Genomic DNA, 13,350 nt, shown 5'->3' with positions numbered 1-13,350 from the left:
TCACGTGACGCGTCACGTGACGAGCAGGGTGTCAGCGCGCGGTGGTGCCGCCATCTGCAAGCGGCGCACCGCCTCGCGCACGTGGTCTGGCGCCAGCGAGCGCGCCGGCAAGCCACCAACCGGCTGGCGCGCGCTGCTCTCCTCACGCACGAGCAGCGCCGCATCCACCAGTAGCGTCAACAGCTCGCGCAGCAGAAACAGCAGCGCCCCGCGCGTGGCGGCGGTTGGCGGCGGCGCGCCGGCCGGCCACAGTCGGCGCAGCCAGCCCTCGCACGCGCGCCAGTGGCTCGGGCAAAAGCGGCGCACACGCGAGAACGCCTTATACTCGTCACGTGTCATGGCGCTAGTGAGGCGGTCGAGGCGCTCGCGGCGCGCCCGTGCCTCCTGGTCGGCGGCCGGCGGTGGCGAAACACCGAGTTCCTCGACGAGGGCGCGGCAGCGCACCAGCACGTGCCACGCGCCCTTCACCACGGTCTGCTGCACGCTAGAGGCGACGGACAAGCGCACGTGGCGGAACTCGAGGTAACCCAGCATGCGGCTGGTCATCAGGGCGTCCCGTCGCAGCGCCAGCAGCAGACGCTCCGGCTCGAGCGCCGCACTCGGCCGCCAGGGAGCGCGCAGTGCGCGCGCTACGAGCGCGGACAGCTCGCGCGCGATGATGGGCTCCATCAGCTCAGCCGACGCAGTCAGCGGCGCTGGCCAGTCGCCCATGCCCAACATTAGCTCACAGAGCACTGGCAGGAGGGAGCCTGGCTCGCCGGAGGAGGCCAGGCGAGCATCATCAGCGATGTCCTGTGGGGAAAGACAGTGATGCTCTGTGAAGGAGAGATAGGGGGTGCACTGACAAGCTCTAAAGGCGTGGTAGTGCATGGGGTACAATGTCATACTAGGAAAATAATTGTGTTCAGACATATTGGAGTGATGGATGTACTGCTGTACATGCATGGGTTCTGATATTATTTTTTTAAACCATCTTGACCACAACTGAAGCACAATGACAAGTTTTTAATGCCTCATGTGAGTAGTAAAACAAAAATGAAATCACTTTTTAAATGTGTTAAGGGATGAACATGCAAGCACCCATATAAACCTCATGTTGAATGATAACCCAAAACTTCTCAAATGCCTAAACACATTCTGTCAAATGCCATGAAATTGTGACATACATACTTATAATACTGGTGGCATGGCACATTTTAACAATTACATAAACAAGATATATAGTTCAGTGATTGAAAATACACAACATAATTCCTCAGCATCCTTTGATGGTGGAGGGAAAGAAGAAGCCAGCACATCCTGATGGGAGACACAGATGAGTCTTAAAGATACATGTGCACCTATGTACATCTTTAAGACTCATCTGTGTCTCCCATCAGGATGCACTGGTTTCTTCTGTCCCTCAACCATCAAGAGGTCCCAGGTGCCAGCTAGGAGTATTGCAGTATGCATAGCCAAAGTAATTGTTAACCTTCATTTGTGCATTCATGTTTATGCTAGTATCTCCCAAACCACACACAATCCAGCATACTTGAACAGTTGTTTACAGTATTACAGCTGAACAGTAGTTGCTGGCTTGTCTGGGGATGGATCTGAATGCATAGGGAGACCCATTTTGAGCTTATCAAGGTAAAATGGACCTTCAAAAATACATGTCACTACAGATGAGCTAAGCATGCTGGCTGGAAACTGGTCAATACAAAAGAAGATGTCACCAGCAATTTATCCCCCTAAATTCATTGTTGTGCAGCAACACAACACACACAACACAAGGCACTCAACATTGTTTGCACAACAAAACCCAATCTCTCTGAGCTGAAGTCACAGCTAACTCATTGAAATGCATTACTTGGGATGAACCACAAGTTCTCACCATGACATGTAGCAGTAAAACTTGAATTCATCAGAACAGATTCAGGCAAAATTTGCCACCTACTTCTGATATACATTCACCGATGGTATACACCGACTCTTCCCCAAACCCATCGAGGTCAGCTTTATCTAACCTTATGTTTAAAAAACAGGGAATTCCAGAAGCTCCCTCCATGTCAGTTATCATGAAACAGCAGCTTAAACAATGCAACACTATTTCATCATGTCTTTATCCATGCAATCAAATTCAGCTGAACCAAACAGCAACATTGATGTAACATCAAACACCTACCCAGTTTCAATAATAGGGTATGCAAACATTGTCATACATCAACATTCAATTCTTGTAAATCAGATTTACCCACCTCACAATCCTCAAGAAAGACCTCCTCAAAGTCTGCTATATTCTCAGCTTTAACTTTTGTAACATCATGGAAAGCATTATTCTCCAGCTTTACATTGCTTTCTCGTTTCCAAATCTGGGTGCTTGTTTCTTGGCCTTGTGGATGGAGCACCTCTGCAGGGCATCCCTTTCTTGTCTTCCCACTTCGTGCTTTCTTGGGCTGATGCATTGTCCTTCAACTAGTTGTTGATTCAGGCGCCAAGACTAAGGACAAGATCGATTCAGGATAAGACTTAGGATGCAACTATGCACCTTGAGTATCAAATATCACATCCCCCTGCTACATATCATCACTATGCCCTATAGCTTGCCCTGACTCGAAATCCATCCTCCTTAAGATGTTGTTCAGTATACTTCGGATACATAATATTTCCATGCGCCCCCACAAGCAGACTCTGGGGCGGAGCTTTGTATCGCATGCGTTCCAACAGCATATTTACATTCTACATTATGAAACAGCTACGCCGCGAACGTAGGACTTCTAATAGAGATGGACAACCGAATAAGTACTTAACTATCTCACAAAGATATTTCCTTGGATATCTAATATCACATAGGCATGAGCTGTCTATGGGCAACTTAGATCCAGTGAATCCACTGGAAGCCGCAGAAGGGAAGTGACCTCTAGGCGCTCCGTTTCATTCGACTCTGAATATGGACACGAGGAGCGTTTCACATTTGTGTGGTCGTGTAACTGAGAGGTCGCATATTGAATTGTCATTCAAGATTGTTCACAACGCGCATTTTTTCCAGCACATATAAAGATTCTAATGCAGGCAAAAATGTGCAGCAAAGTTACCAAAATGCCTAAGTTTTGTACCTGCGGTCCAGAACCTTCTGCTGTATGTGTGCGCAGGATTGGCGTACGCTGGATTGGTACACATAACATATGCGTGTGTCGAACAGGGAAGTAACCTGGGTGGCACACGTGGGTCCTGTTGACACATAATCAAAACGCAGTGGAACCGGAACGAGTCAGGACTTTGTAAGATAAACAACGAGAATTGATTTTGAACAACGCCTTTGGCTCTCGGGGCATATGCCACCTCCAGTGGCAGGGGATGGCACCCAAGCAACCGGGGGCGGGGGGGGGAGGGCAGTGAGGGCAGCTCTTCTCCTCAAGTTAAAAACTGCTTTGAGGGGACAGAGTGCATGCAAAAGTCTATTTTGGCCCGGTGAGGGCTCATTCCGGGGTACTTAGGGTACCTCGTGACCAAAATGGAGCAGTACGAGGCCTGGAGAGATGCTTTCTGACATTTGAAAGCCCATTCTAATCTGTAGACGCCCATTATTAACTGTGGCGGATCCATTCTGATCTCTAGAGGGCACTTCTGACCTTAAGATGATCCATTTGACATGTAGACCCATTCTGGAGATGACCCATCATGACTTGCAGGCCCATTATGGCCTGCAGAAGGTCCATTATTTACTATCAATAATTGTAATTGATTCTTACATGTAGACGGCCCATCACGGTCTGCAGGGGCCTACTATCTAATCTAAGGCATTTTGACATCCCATTTTGACATTTTGGAGCCTCCAACCCACCCTGAACATAGATTAGGCGCTCCCGCAACCCAAATCCCCCTTGGCTCCATCGCCGTCGATTGCATGCGTAACATGATCAGTGAGGCGCTAGGTAGTGCACCACAGGGCTAGACCGGGCCGTGGCTGCATCTGCGACTGGGCTTGGGCCTGGGACTGCGGCTGGGCATGGGACTGGGAGTATGGCTGGGCCTGGGACTAGGGCTGGAACTGGGACTGGGCCTGCTATTGGGACTAGAGCTGGCACTGAGGTTGGGACTGGGGCTGGGACTGGGCCTGCTATTAGGACTGGAGCTGGCATTAATGCTGGGACTGCCACTGGCACTGCCACTGGCACTGCCACTGGCACTGACACTGGCACTGGCACTGGCACTGGCGCTGAGACTAGGAGTGGGACTGGGGCTGGGACCGGGGCTGCGAGTGGAACTGGGACTTGAACTGGCACTGGAATTGGCACTGACAATGGCACTGGGACTTAGCGTAGGACTGGGACTGGGCCTGCGGCTGGGAATGGGGCACTGAGGCTGAGGATTGGGCTGGGGCTAGGGCTGGAGCTTGGCGTAACGCGGCCAGGGGTGGCGGCCTCGAGGAAGGCAGAGTGTAGCGACCCCTGCCGAATCCGGGCACCGTTTAACATGGCGGCAGTACACATCACGAAAGGGGCAAGTTATGTCGGCTCTCCTTGGTTGGAAATGCACAGCGCAGAAGAGCGCAGAAAAGGGGGCAAAGGAAAGGAATTTGTTCAAAAAACAAGATTTCGCAGAGAGGCATTTAACACGCGCTCGGGTAGGGGTCAAACTCCCCCGAGGGTTTTTTTCGAAGTGGTTGCTGAACGGCGTGGCGAAGCCACGCCAAATTTGGCATAGCTGTAGGCAATTGAATAGCAAATCGTGTGATACCAAAAACTTGGATGCACCTTGTAAGGCTGCTGGCCGAAGGTAGGTCAAAGTCAGGCTATGGACTCAGCGAAGACAATTTCCAGGGAATCATTCAGTCTGATGGAACATCGAAGTGTCAGACGAAGCTGTGCATCTCTGAGATACTTTCTTAGGCGGCACAGCAATCGAATGACCAAATTCCATCGACCTAAGTTCAGGTATAAAGGCTAGATCAAGGTCAAAACGAACTTTTTATCACTTCAAGGCCTGCTGCTTGGGTTAGTTTTTGGTACTCATTTCGAATTCATTGATAACATAAACCGCATAAGACATCTTCCATAGACTCATCATCGGTCAAAATAGGTCACTGACCTTAAATGACATAGGTCAATGCTTCGTTTTTATGAACATATGGGCTGGTTTAATTTTTGTTATGTACTCAACTGCAAAACTCAAAGCAGTCTTCTATTACCCTGGTCACCATGACCTTCGAAAGATCACACAAGGCTACTGACCTTGAATCAAACATGTAACCTTTTATGTATGTCTTAGTCTATTATGTATGGCTTTGTCAATGTAACAATGCCGTTCCGGCGCGTGCGTTGCGCGGCATCGCCGTTTGCGCTCTCCCCCCCCCCCCCCCCCCTTTCCCAGCCGGCCAGTAGGTAAACCGTCATGCAGTGTTCTTCAAAAACCAACCCTGCTACGAAACCACAAACGCCAGGGGCGCGCGTTCTTGATGTCAAAACATGCGCAACAGATGCTCTATAGGCTGCGAAAATTCGGATGCGATTGCAGGGCAGCCCGGAGAGATATCCTCGAGAAACCTTAGGGGGTAACATTCACCTCCCCCTTATCAGGACGAAGGGCAATTGCTGACAAACATTTGTTTACGCCCCTGTCTCACTCAACACTTTCAGGAAAATCCTCATGCATATGCTTACCTCGCTAGCATGATTCATGATTCAAGCTCAGATTTGTGTCAGTGCAGTACTGAGTCACAGCCTGGTCCCAAATTAGGACTGATGGGACCCAAGCCAGAAACCCACATTTCATCAGACTTACAGCGCGACTTCACAAAATCTGTTCACTGTGCTCACCATCGCTGCGACCTTTTGACCAATGCATGGGAGCTGGAAAGGGGGCACCACGCGGGCCCTGCGTACACGGCGGCCTTTATTGATGTGTACCAGTGTTCTGATACGTGAAAGATATTTCGCGCAGGTAAGAAACCTTTCCTAATCTGGCAGCTTTGCGACATATTTTTATTAGGCGTGGCATTTTTGTGCGTGCCGGAACAAATGCATGCTCACAGCCATGCCCTTTTTAAGACTTAAAACTGTGTTGTTTCTGGAGACATGGTAGGTGGCTATCCCTTCTTTTCGAGCCTCCGGCATCCATAGCAAAAGCAATAAACACTAATGTAAACGGAACCTCGCTTGGGGATGAGGCAGAATTGGCTCTTTTCCGTCCAGCACCATTGGGTTAGTGTTGTTTTTCTAAACGTGGGGAAACAGCTGACTTCTTCGCCCCCTTCCACCATCCCATCCACCCAACCACGCATGCAGAGACTTAAACTAGCTCACGCTGCATCCTGAGCAGGAGCGCAAAATTTCTGCGGCAAAACTTTGTGACTAAGCGAAATTAAACATGTATGCATTTACACGGTGAGCAAAAATGCAAGATAACCAACAAAGACGTCCATCAGGTGCAGCGAAGGAGAATTCATCTTTAAGTCGCATCAGTGCTCTTGCTTGAAATTATTTGGACCTTTGGTTTATTATTATTATAATTATTTGGATTTTTATTTGTACGTCTCCCGGGCCAGGTCAGCGCAGCGTGAGCCTGACTTCAGAGCCCTCCAATCTAAGGTGTGCTTTTCACAGAAGCACACTGGCAAGGCAGCTGTGTGGGACCAGGTCGGTGCCCCCGCAGTTGCTGGCGGCGTTTTTCCTTGCAGACCTCTTTTTAAAAGAGAGGATCCCTAGAGGATCTCCCAGTCCCTCCTAGCAAAATATCTTTATAAGATTTACTATAGGATGCCATAGGAAGCCTACAGGACATAAGATTCCTTCGGAAACCCATTCAATTTTCATGGGAAATGAGAATCCTATAGGATCCCATGCAAATCATATATTTTCTGTAGGATATGGAAATTTTACAGGATCCATTACGGCTCTGATCGTTTTCCCATAGAATAGGGGACTCTATGCAATTCCTTTGAAATAAGCTAAATCACTACTCGACTGACTTAAGCCTACTTAGGCCATTCCGTAATCCGAAGTGCTCTGAACCGGGCGTCCCTAATCCGCTGCTGCAGCAGTGGGGCTGGTGCTTGTCGAGTGACATCCGCGTGAGTAGTGCCCGGGAACCAGGGTGCGATCCGCGGCTCACGCTGCCGTGGCTGGCTCCGACCTCCGAGTGATGAACACGCGATATGCTAGATGATGACTTCCGCGGATGTGGAACGCATCAGGCTTGAGCTAGCAGCGCTGGATCGGATGAGGCGATTGGTTCGCGGCTTTGGTCCGGTGTGCGCTTTCGTAAGAACGAGGGTCGCCGCTGGTCGAGTCTGATTGGCATTGCCTGATGCCCTGATGTTGGGGCGGCGGGAAGTGAGGGGGGGGGGGGGAGGTCAAGAATTCCAACATAAAGAGCGGAAACGATGCCCATTGACGGAACTGGGTTGCGATTTACCTGTTGTAGTGATTTTGAAAAGTTTTGAAGAATTATAGTTCTAAGGTGGCACAAGGACCAATATGTTGATAAAGAGGTCATGGATCTGAGCTGTGTAATAGGCGCACGAGCAACTGCACCTCAGGTGTGTGCGTGTGCGCAAAGTCGTTTGGCATGGCAAGAAGCAGTCGTTCTTTTCTCAGAAACGCGTGACATGCTTTGAGGCACGGGACTAACCGCGAGTGCGTCATTCGTCCGCCGACGTAATTTAGCGATATTTCCTGTCGGGCAAGAAAAATGTGAAGGAAACCATTAACACTTAAAGACGATACTTTGTGATGAAAACTTGCTTTCATTTTCGGTGTCATTTCACGCAAACTTAGTATGCTTTTAGACCGACGTAAGATGATTGCATAGATCAAATCAGAATGAATACTTATTGAAGGTAAGCAGTGCTGTGAGTCCCCATTCTCGAGAATCCGAGGCGGCGCATCGTGCTGGCTGTACTTTCATGCCTGCGTTTACATATTTGAAGTTGGATAGTCTTTTTCGAAACACATTTTTTGTGCCTCGTCAACTATATACACATCAAGCATTCAGTAATCACTGAACAATATCACATTCATCAAGCACACCACGCGCCCTAACGGCGCGTTTTGCTGCGCGCCCTCGATTGCGCGTTTTTGCGCTTGTCTGTGTAATGAGCACCACCAACACTCACGGCATTTTGGACGGAGCATGTGGAAGTCATCAATCTCAAGCTGCGCTGCGCTTCAGTTGAAGATTCTGAAAATACCGGGTGATAATTGTCATTCTGATAAACTTCTCACTGCTGCGAAGCCCGCGAAATAAGCGAGGCGTCTCATCAGTGGTAGCATTTGGAGGCGTAGCGTGCACAAACATCAGTTGAACTTGATACAGGGAACACAAGTTCCCCCTCTTCAAGATGGGTGCCAACAATGTTAACTCCCCCCGCCCCCTTCTTCAGATTTCATTTATATTTTGCTTACCTTTATACCTTTTTTAACATGCATGCCGATTTAACTAGTTCACCAGCCATTCCCCTCAAACCGCACTGAAAGTTTTTCCTTCATGCGGTCAATAGCAGCATCTCATCCTATCATGTACGGCGAACGGATGTATTTTGGGGGAAAACCTGGTTGCAGGATTTCACCGTTCGTCGTTATATTCAAATAATTCGTCATTCGTTATTATGGAGGAAACTTTTGAAAAATTTGATCCGAACCCTTTGAATGGATGGATTTCTGGGCTCGGCGCTCACGCTAAGCAGTGCCTATTGTATGAGCCCTGAGCCCCACCATTCGATCGCGCAATTCCAGGCAACGACAGAATTTAGTGGCGAAAGCTTAACGTGCCGCAATGCTCAGCACGGTCCGTCCTGCCCTCTGACGTCAACGGACCTTTAGCGCGACCGCTGCCACCGGCCGCAGGCCATACCTGTCAAAGGCAAATAGCGAGCACCTTAAAGCGACTCGAGCCCACCCTGCCTTGGGTGCGTGGATCGGAAGGCAGGCGCTCTAACCATCTGAGCCACCGGGACGGACAACGATATTGTTAATGCTCGTCGTTTCAAGCTGTGCTTATCATCGCAAGTGACGGTGACAGTGTTTCTGCGCACCTTTTACACCGGAAACCGATCAGGCAGCTGCTCCCCGGAAATGCTCGATACAGGCGTCACTTTATATACGTTTTGGTGGCTCCGGACCGCTTTATAATTTGAAATTTTGACGTTATGCTGCTGCTGATGTGTGGAAAATGACCTAAGAAGCATTCATGGCGTTATCATCCATCCATTCTCTTTGTTATTCTACAAGGAATAAGGTTATTAGTGTTGTCAAACTTGATGATTTGATGACTTCTGAGTTCCCGTGCTGAAAATAATCGACCCTCATGATACAAGGAGGTATTGGTTGAAGGATGTAATACAAATATGACCATATTGAAGAACCTAAGCGCGCGCAAACTGTGCCTATGGTGAGATTTCTTCGGATACGTCGATTGAAGCCATCCCGATATTGCTTTTACTCCGGAACACATCGCAACAAAAATGCATTGATTCCACATTTCGACCCTCTATTTTGTAGCAGGAGCAGGTGGAAGATGCCATGTCGAACCGGTTCCCACCAACTTTTCCGGCCCGAAAACAGTGCCGGGTGGATCGACCGGAACAGAAAAAGTTGAAATTGTTGCCAGGTGTGCAGAATTCATCTAGATCTGGTAAACCTGAATCCTTTGATGGAGCCTGGCAGCAACTGCACATAAATTCACAATAATACGTAACGACATCTTTGAGGTTATCTTTCGATAGAATTTTTTTCTCGAAAAATGGTACTTTCAGGTGTAGTATTTTTAGTAGAAATGCTTCGGAGGATGTCGCTTAGAATAGGTGATAGGTGCATATATATGTTGAGGTGTATTTTCCCAGCCAATGTTCGAGATGGTGTGCAGCTTTCCACACCACCATGCGAAGAATTCCCTGTTGCATGGGAATATGCACTGATAACCGTGTAAATAATTACGTAAATTGTTCAATGCATGAGCGAGGAACATTAGTCACATAGATAAGACGGTAGCATTCCTCGGAAAAACCGGGAGACTTTACGTATATCTCTAGGTGAAGGATATGGTAACCTAATGTCTCTAACCGAACTATATGTCTATGCTCCCGGTTTTTCCGAGGAACAAGACTAATACTACTGCCTTATCCATGTAGATAATGTGCATCACGTCTTTTTATATCTACATCCTTGCCAATCACGTGTTCCTGATCTGAGACAACTATCGTATATGATTTTGAAATAGCAGAAATGTCACGCAGCAGCATAAATAAGAGACAAATGTTGTACTATTATACAGGCGTAAGTTAAGGATATCTCCTCCAAGTGCTTCTTTCATCTTTGTACATGCAGTAAAAGCAGATCAAGCGTTTTACGCGACCAACGGCCGCTTAAATCATTTGTAGGTCAGCACACTTCAGTGCATACCTGTCTCACAAATGCCAGCATGATTTGCATTATCGCCTGTTCCCTTGATCTTACTTCCAGGCGAAACGTGCGCTTCATAATGAATGCCCGGCCCATTCCGGGGCTTTCGCCGGCGTCGGTCCCGGTCAAAGTTAGGCTGAAGCCCGCCGCACCCCAATTCTTCCGGTCGGGAATACCGAGAAGCATCGCTGGCGCACTGGGCCGAAATGCCTCCAGCGTTGTAAACCGGGGGGAGGGGAGGGGGGACTAACCGCCGGCCGGCCGGTCGGCATCCACCCACTGGCCGGCAGGGGTCCGACCGGGCTGGCCGGGCAAATGGACTTCAGTTCAACTTTGACCGAGCCGGGCGCCAGCGAAAGGCCCGCAATGGACCGGGCATACATTCTGAAGCGCGCGTTTCGCTTGGAAGTGTGACTAAGCGAATAGACGATAAGAACTATCCAGGCATTGATGAGACAGGTATGCATCGAATCGTGCAGACTTACACAGTATTTAAGTGACCGTTGGTCACGTAGAATGCTTGGTTTTCCTCCACTACAGATACAAGAGATGAAAGAAGAACATGGAGCGCATGTCCTTAACTTACACATGTGCAATCGTACGACATTTGCCTGTCATTTATGCTGCAATGCGGCATGTCTTGTTATTTTAAGATCATATATATATATATATATATATATATATATATATATATATATATATACCTTAGCTTACCTTAGCTTGCTTTAGGTTATCACACATACCTTAGCTTAGGACCAAGTTGTTTGCTAGGATGCAGATATAAAAAGGCATGATGCACGTTATTTACACGGTTATCAGTACGCTTCCATATGCAAAAAGGAACTCTTCGCATGTTGGCGCGGAGAACTGCGCACCACCTTAAACATTGCTTAGCAAGACATATGTCAGCTTGTGGATGTCAACATGGACTTAGTCAGCATATGGATGCATCCATTGTCTATTTGAATGTCGTCCTCCGCAATCTTTATGCAAAAAAATAACTACAAATGAAAGTATCGTTTTTCGAATGTTTTTCTGTAAGGTAAGTTCGGAAGTATCGTCATGTGTTATTGTGATTTGCCGGGACAAGTGCTGCTATAAAGAGATCCCGGTTCACGAGATTTAGATACGTTCTGCACATCTGGCAACAATTTCAACTTTTTCCGCCCGATCGGTCAGCCGGTTTTCCGTGCCGGAAAAATTGGTGGGAACCGGCCTTGAAGCCCACTTCCCCGGCCGGCCAGGTCGGATCCCTGCCGGCCGGGAGGGGGGGAGGGGTAGGGGGGGGGGACGCCAGCCGACCGGCTGGCGGCCGTCAGCTTCCGCCCGGCTCACACCGCCAGACATTCCAGGCCGGTATACCGGGCAATGCCTCCCAGTTTTCCGGACCGGAAAAGGTGGGAACTGGGCTTTAAGCTTTTTCCGTAAAGGTCTGCCGCCGACCCGGATTTATAAAATCGGGTTAGGGCTTTCCAGACAAGCACTGCTCAGCGCGGGCGCCCGTACCAGAAATCCACTCAATAAACAGGTTTGAACTAAACCTTTGAAACTAACGGCTCTCCCGATCTCACCACGTTGTAGTTTCACTCATGGCGCTAGGAAAGCAATCATTACATTACAAATGAGAGAGCAAAGGGAATTTCTTCTTATTCCCAGTCGTGTAAACGTAGACGTGCCGAGGTATCCCTGCTCTTCTGCGAGAGCATGGAGTAGTGGATGAAATGCTCCGATTGCGTCGCAAGTTCACGGTTTTAACATCACATCAGGCTCGCAAAGTCGTAGAGAGATGAAATAAACTCACTGTGTCTATGTGAAGTCACCGTTTATACAGCGGAGCCCAGGCAATAGTTAAACTCACGCCTCACTAAACAGTGATAAGTGTCACTGTTTAGTGTTGTTGTGTGTTGACTTTGTCCATCGCAAAGTCAAGACTGCGCTGACCTGCGCTGTCAAGACTGCGCTGACCTGCGCTGTCGAGACTGCGCTGTCAAGACTGCGCAGTCAAGAGCGCTGACAAGACTGTTCGAATGACCATGCAATGGCAAGCCGGGGTAAGAGCGATGACAGCCATCAGTGATCTCACGTTCGTCAAATCATGACTCTACGTAAGATGCCTCTTTCAGGATGAGGGTGACTATCTCATCATCATCTATGAGGGTGATGAGATAGCAGTCACCCTCATCATCATCATGAGGGTGACTACCTCATCATCATCTATGAGGGTGATGAGATGAGGGTGACTATCTCATCAGGACCACCTCAGAGCGCTACGTCGCTACCCACGGCAATAGACCGCAACCATTCCGATACCCTTCTCGGCGGCCTTGATGCCACTCCGCGGGATCGATCGGGACGAAGAGTGGCTCCAGCGGGACGGGGCGGCGCCGCACGCGGAACGGGCTCCAGTGGGTTGGTTCGCTTAAGACTGCCGCGCTGCGGTCTTCCACTCGACTTCCACTGTTTCACTCGACGGATGCTTTTTGATATAGAGTGGATATAATTATAGTATTTATGCGTTCAGGTACCTAGTGTACCAATCGTTGAGAGAATTTGACTACAATTCCTCGACTCAGTATTTTCTTCTTGCTTCTAGACGTCAAAGGGCTCAGAAGAGAACGGGGTGCTCAATTCAGCGAAGGGGTGCTCTGCCCCTCCCTCCGAAAGGATCCTAAAATGACGCACCTGGGTATAACCACGGGGCTTGTCTCCGCAGTTTTCCCAAAATGGGTTTTTATCCCCTCCATTACCATCAGTGGCATAGAGTCCTCAGGTCGCAAGGGGTCCTTCTGGTCGCTTGGGACGGATGATCAACGGCAGATTGGAAAGCCCGACGAGTGCGAGGGACCGGTTGGAGGTCGCATTAAAGGGCCAGGCCCTGTGGGCGGCGGAAGCCCACAATGTCAGTCAGAGGGATTCATGCGCCGATCAGAGGCCACTCGGACAACGAAGGCCTCTACGTCGGTCAGAGACC

The 13,350-nt window shown here is 49.1% G+C and overlaps 1 protein-coding gene across 1 annotated transcript; it reads right to left on the bottom strand.

The window, feature by feature from the left end:
• Positions 1-12: 12 nt before the first annotated feature.
• On the bottom strand, positions 13-2,688 carry Spt3 (Transcription initiation protein Spt3). Its single transcript, XM_037217989.1, has 2 exons — positions 2,238-2,688; positions 13-792 (listed from the first exon to the last, which is right to left on the bottom strand). Exons 1-2 carry the CDS (start codon positions 2,442-2,444, stop codon positions 13-15), a joined length of 987 nt encoding a protein of 328 aa, XP_037073884.1. The 5' UTR covers positions 2,445-2,688.
• Positions 2,689-13,350: the final 10,662 nt, after the last annotated feature.

This window comes from Pollicipes pollicipes, unplaced genomic scaffold, assembly GCF_011947565.3.
Source record: "Pollicipes pollicipes isolate AB1234 unplaced genomic scaffold, Ppol_2.1 Scaffold_4219;HRSCAF=4965_pilon_pilon_pilon, whole genome shotgun sequence".
Lineage (NCBI taxonomy): Eukaryota > Metazoa > Arthropoda > Thecostraca > Pollicipedomorpha > Pollicipedidae > Pollicipes > Pollicipes pollicipes.
The sequence above is the reverse complement of the archived record's forward strand: the minus strand, read 5'-3'. Positions and strand labels throughout refer to the sequence as shown.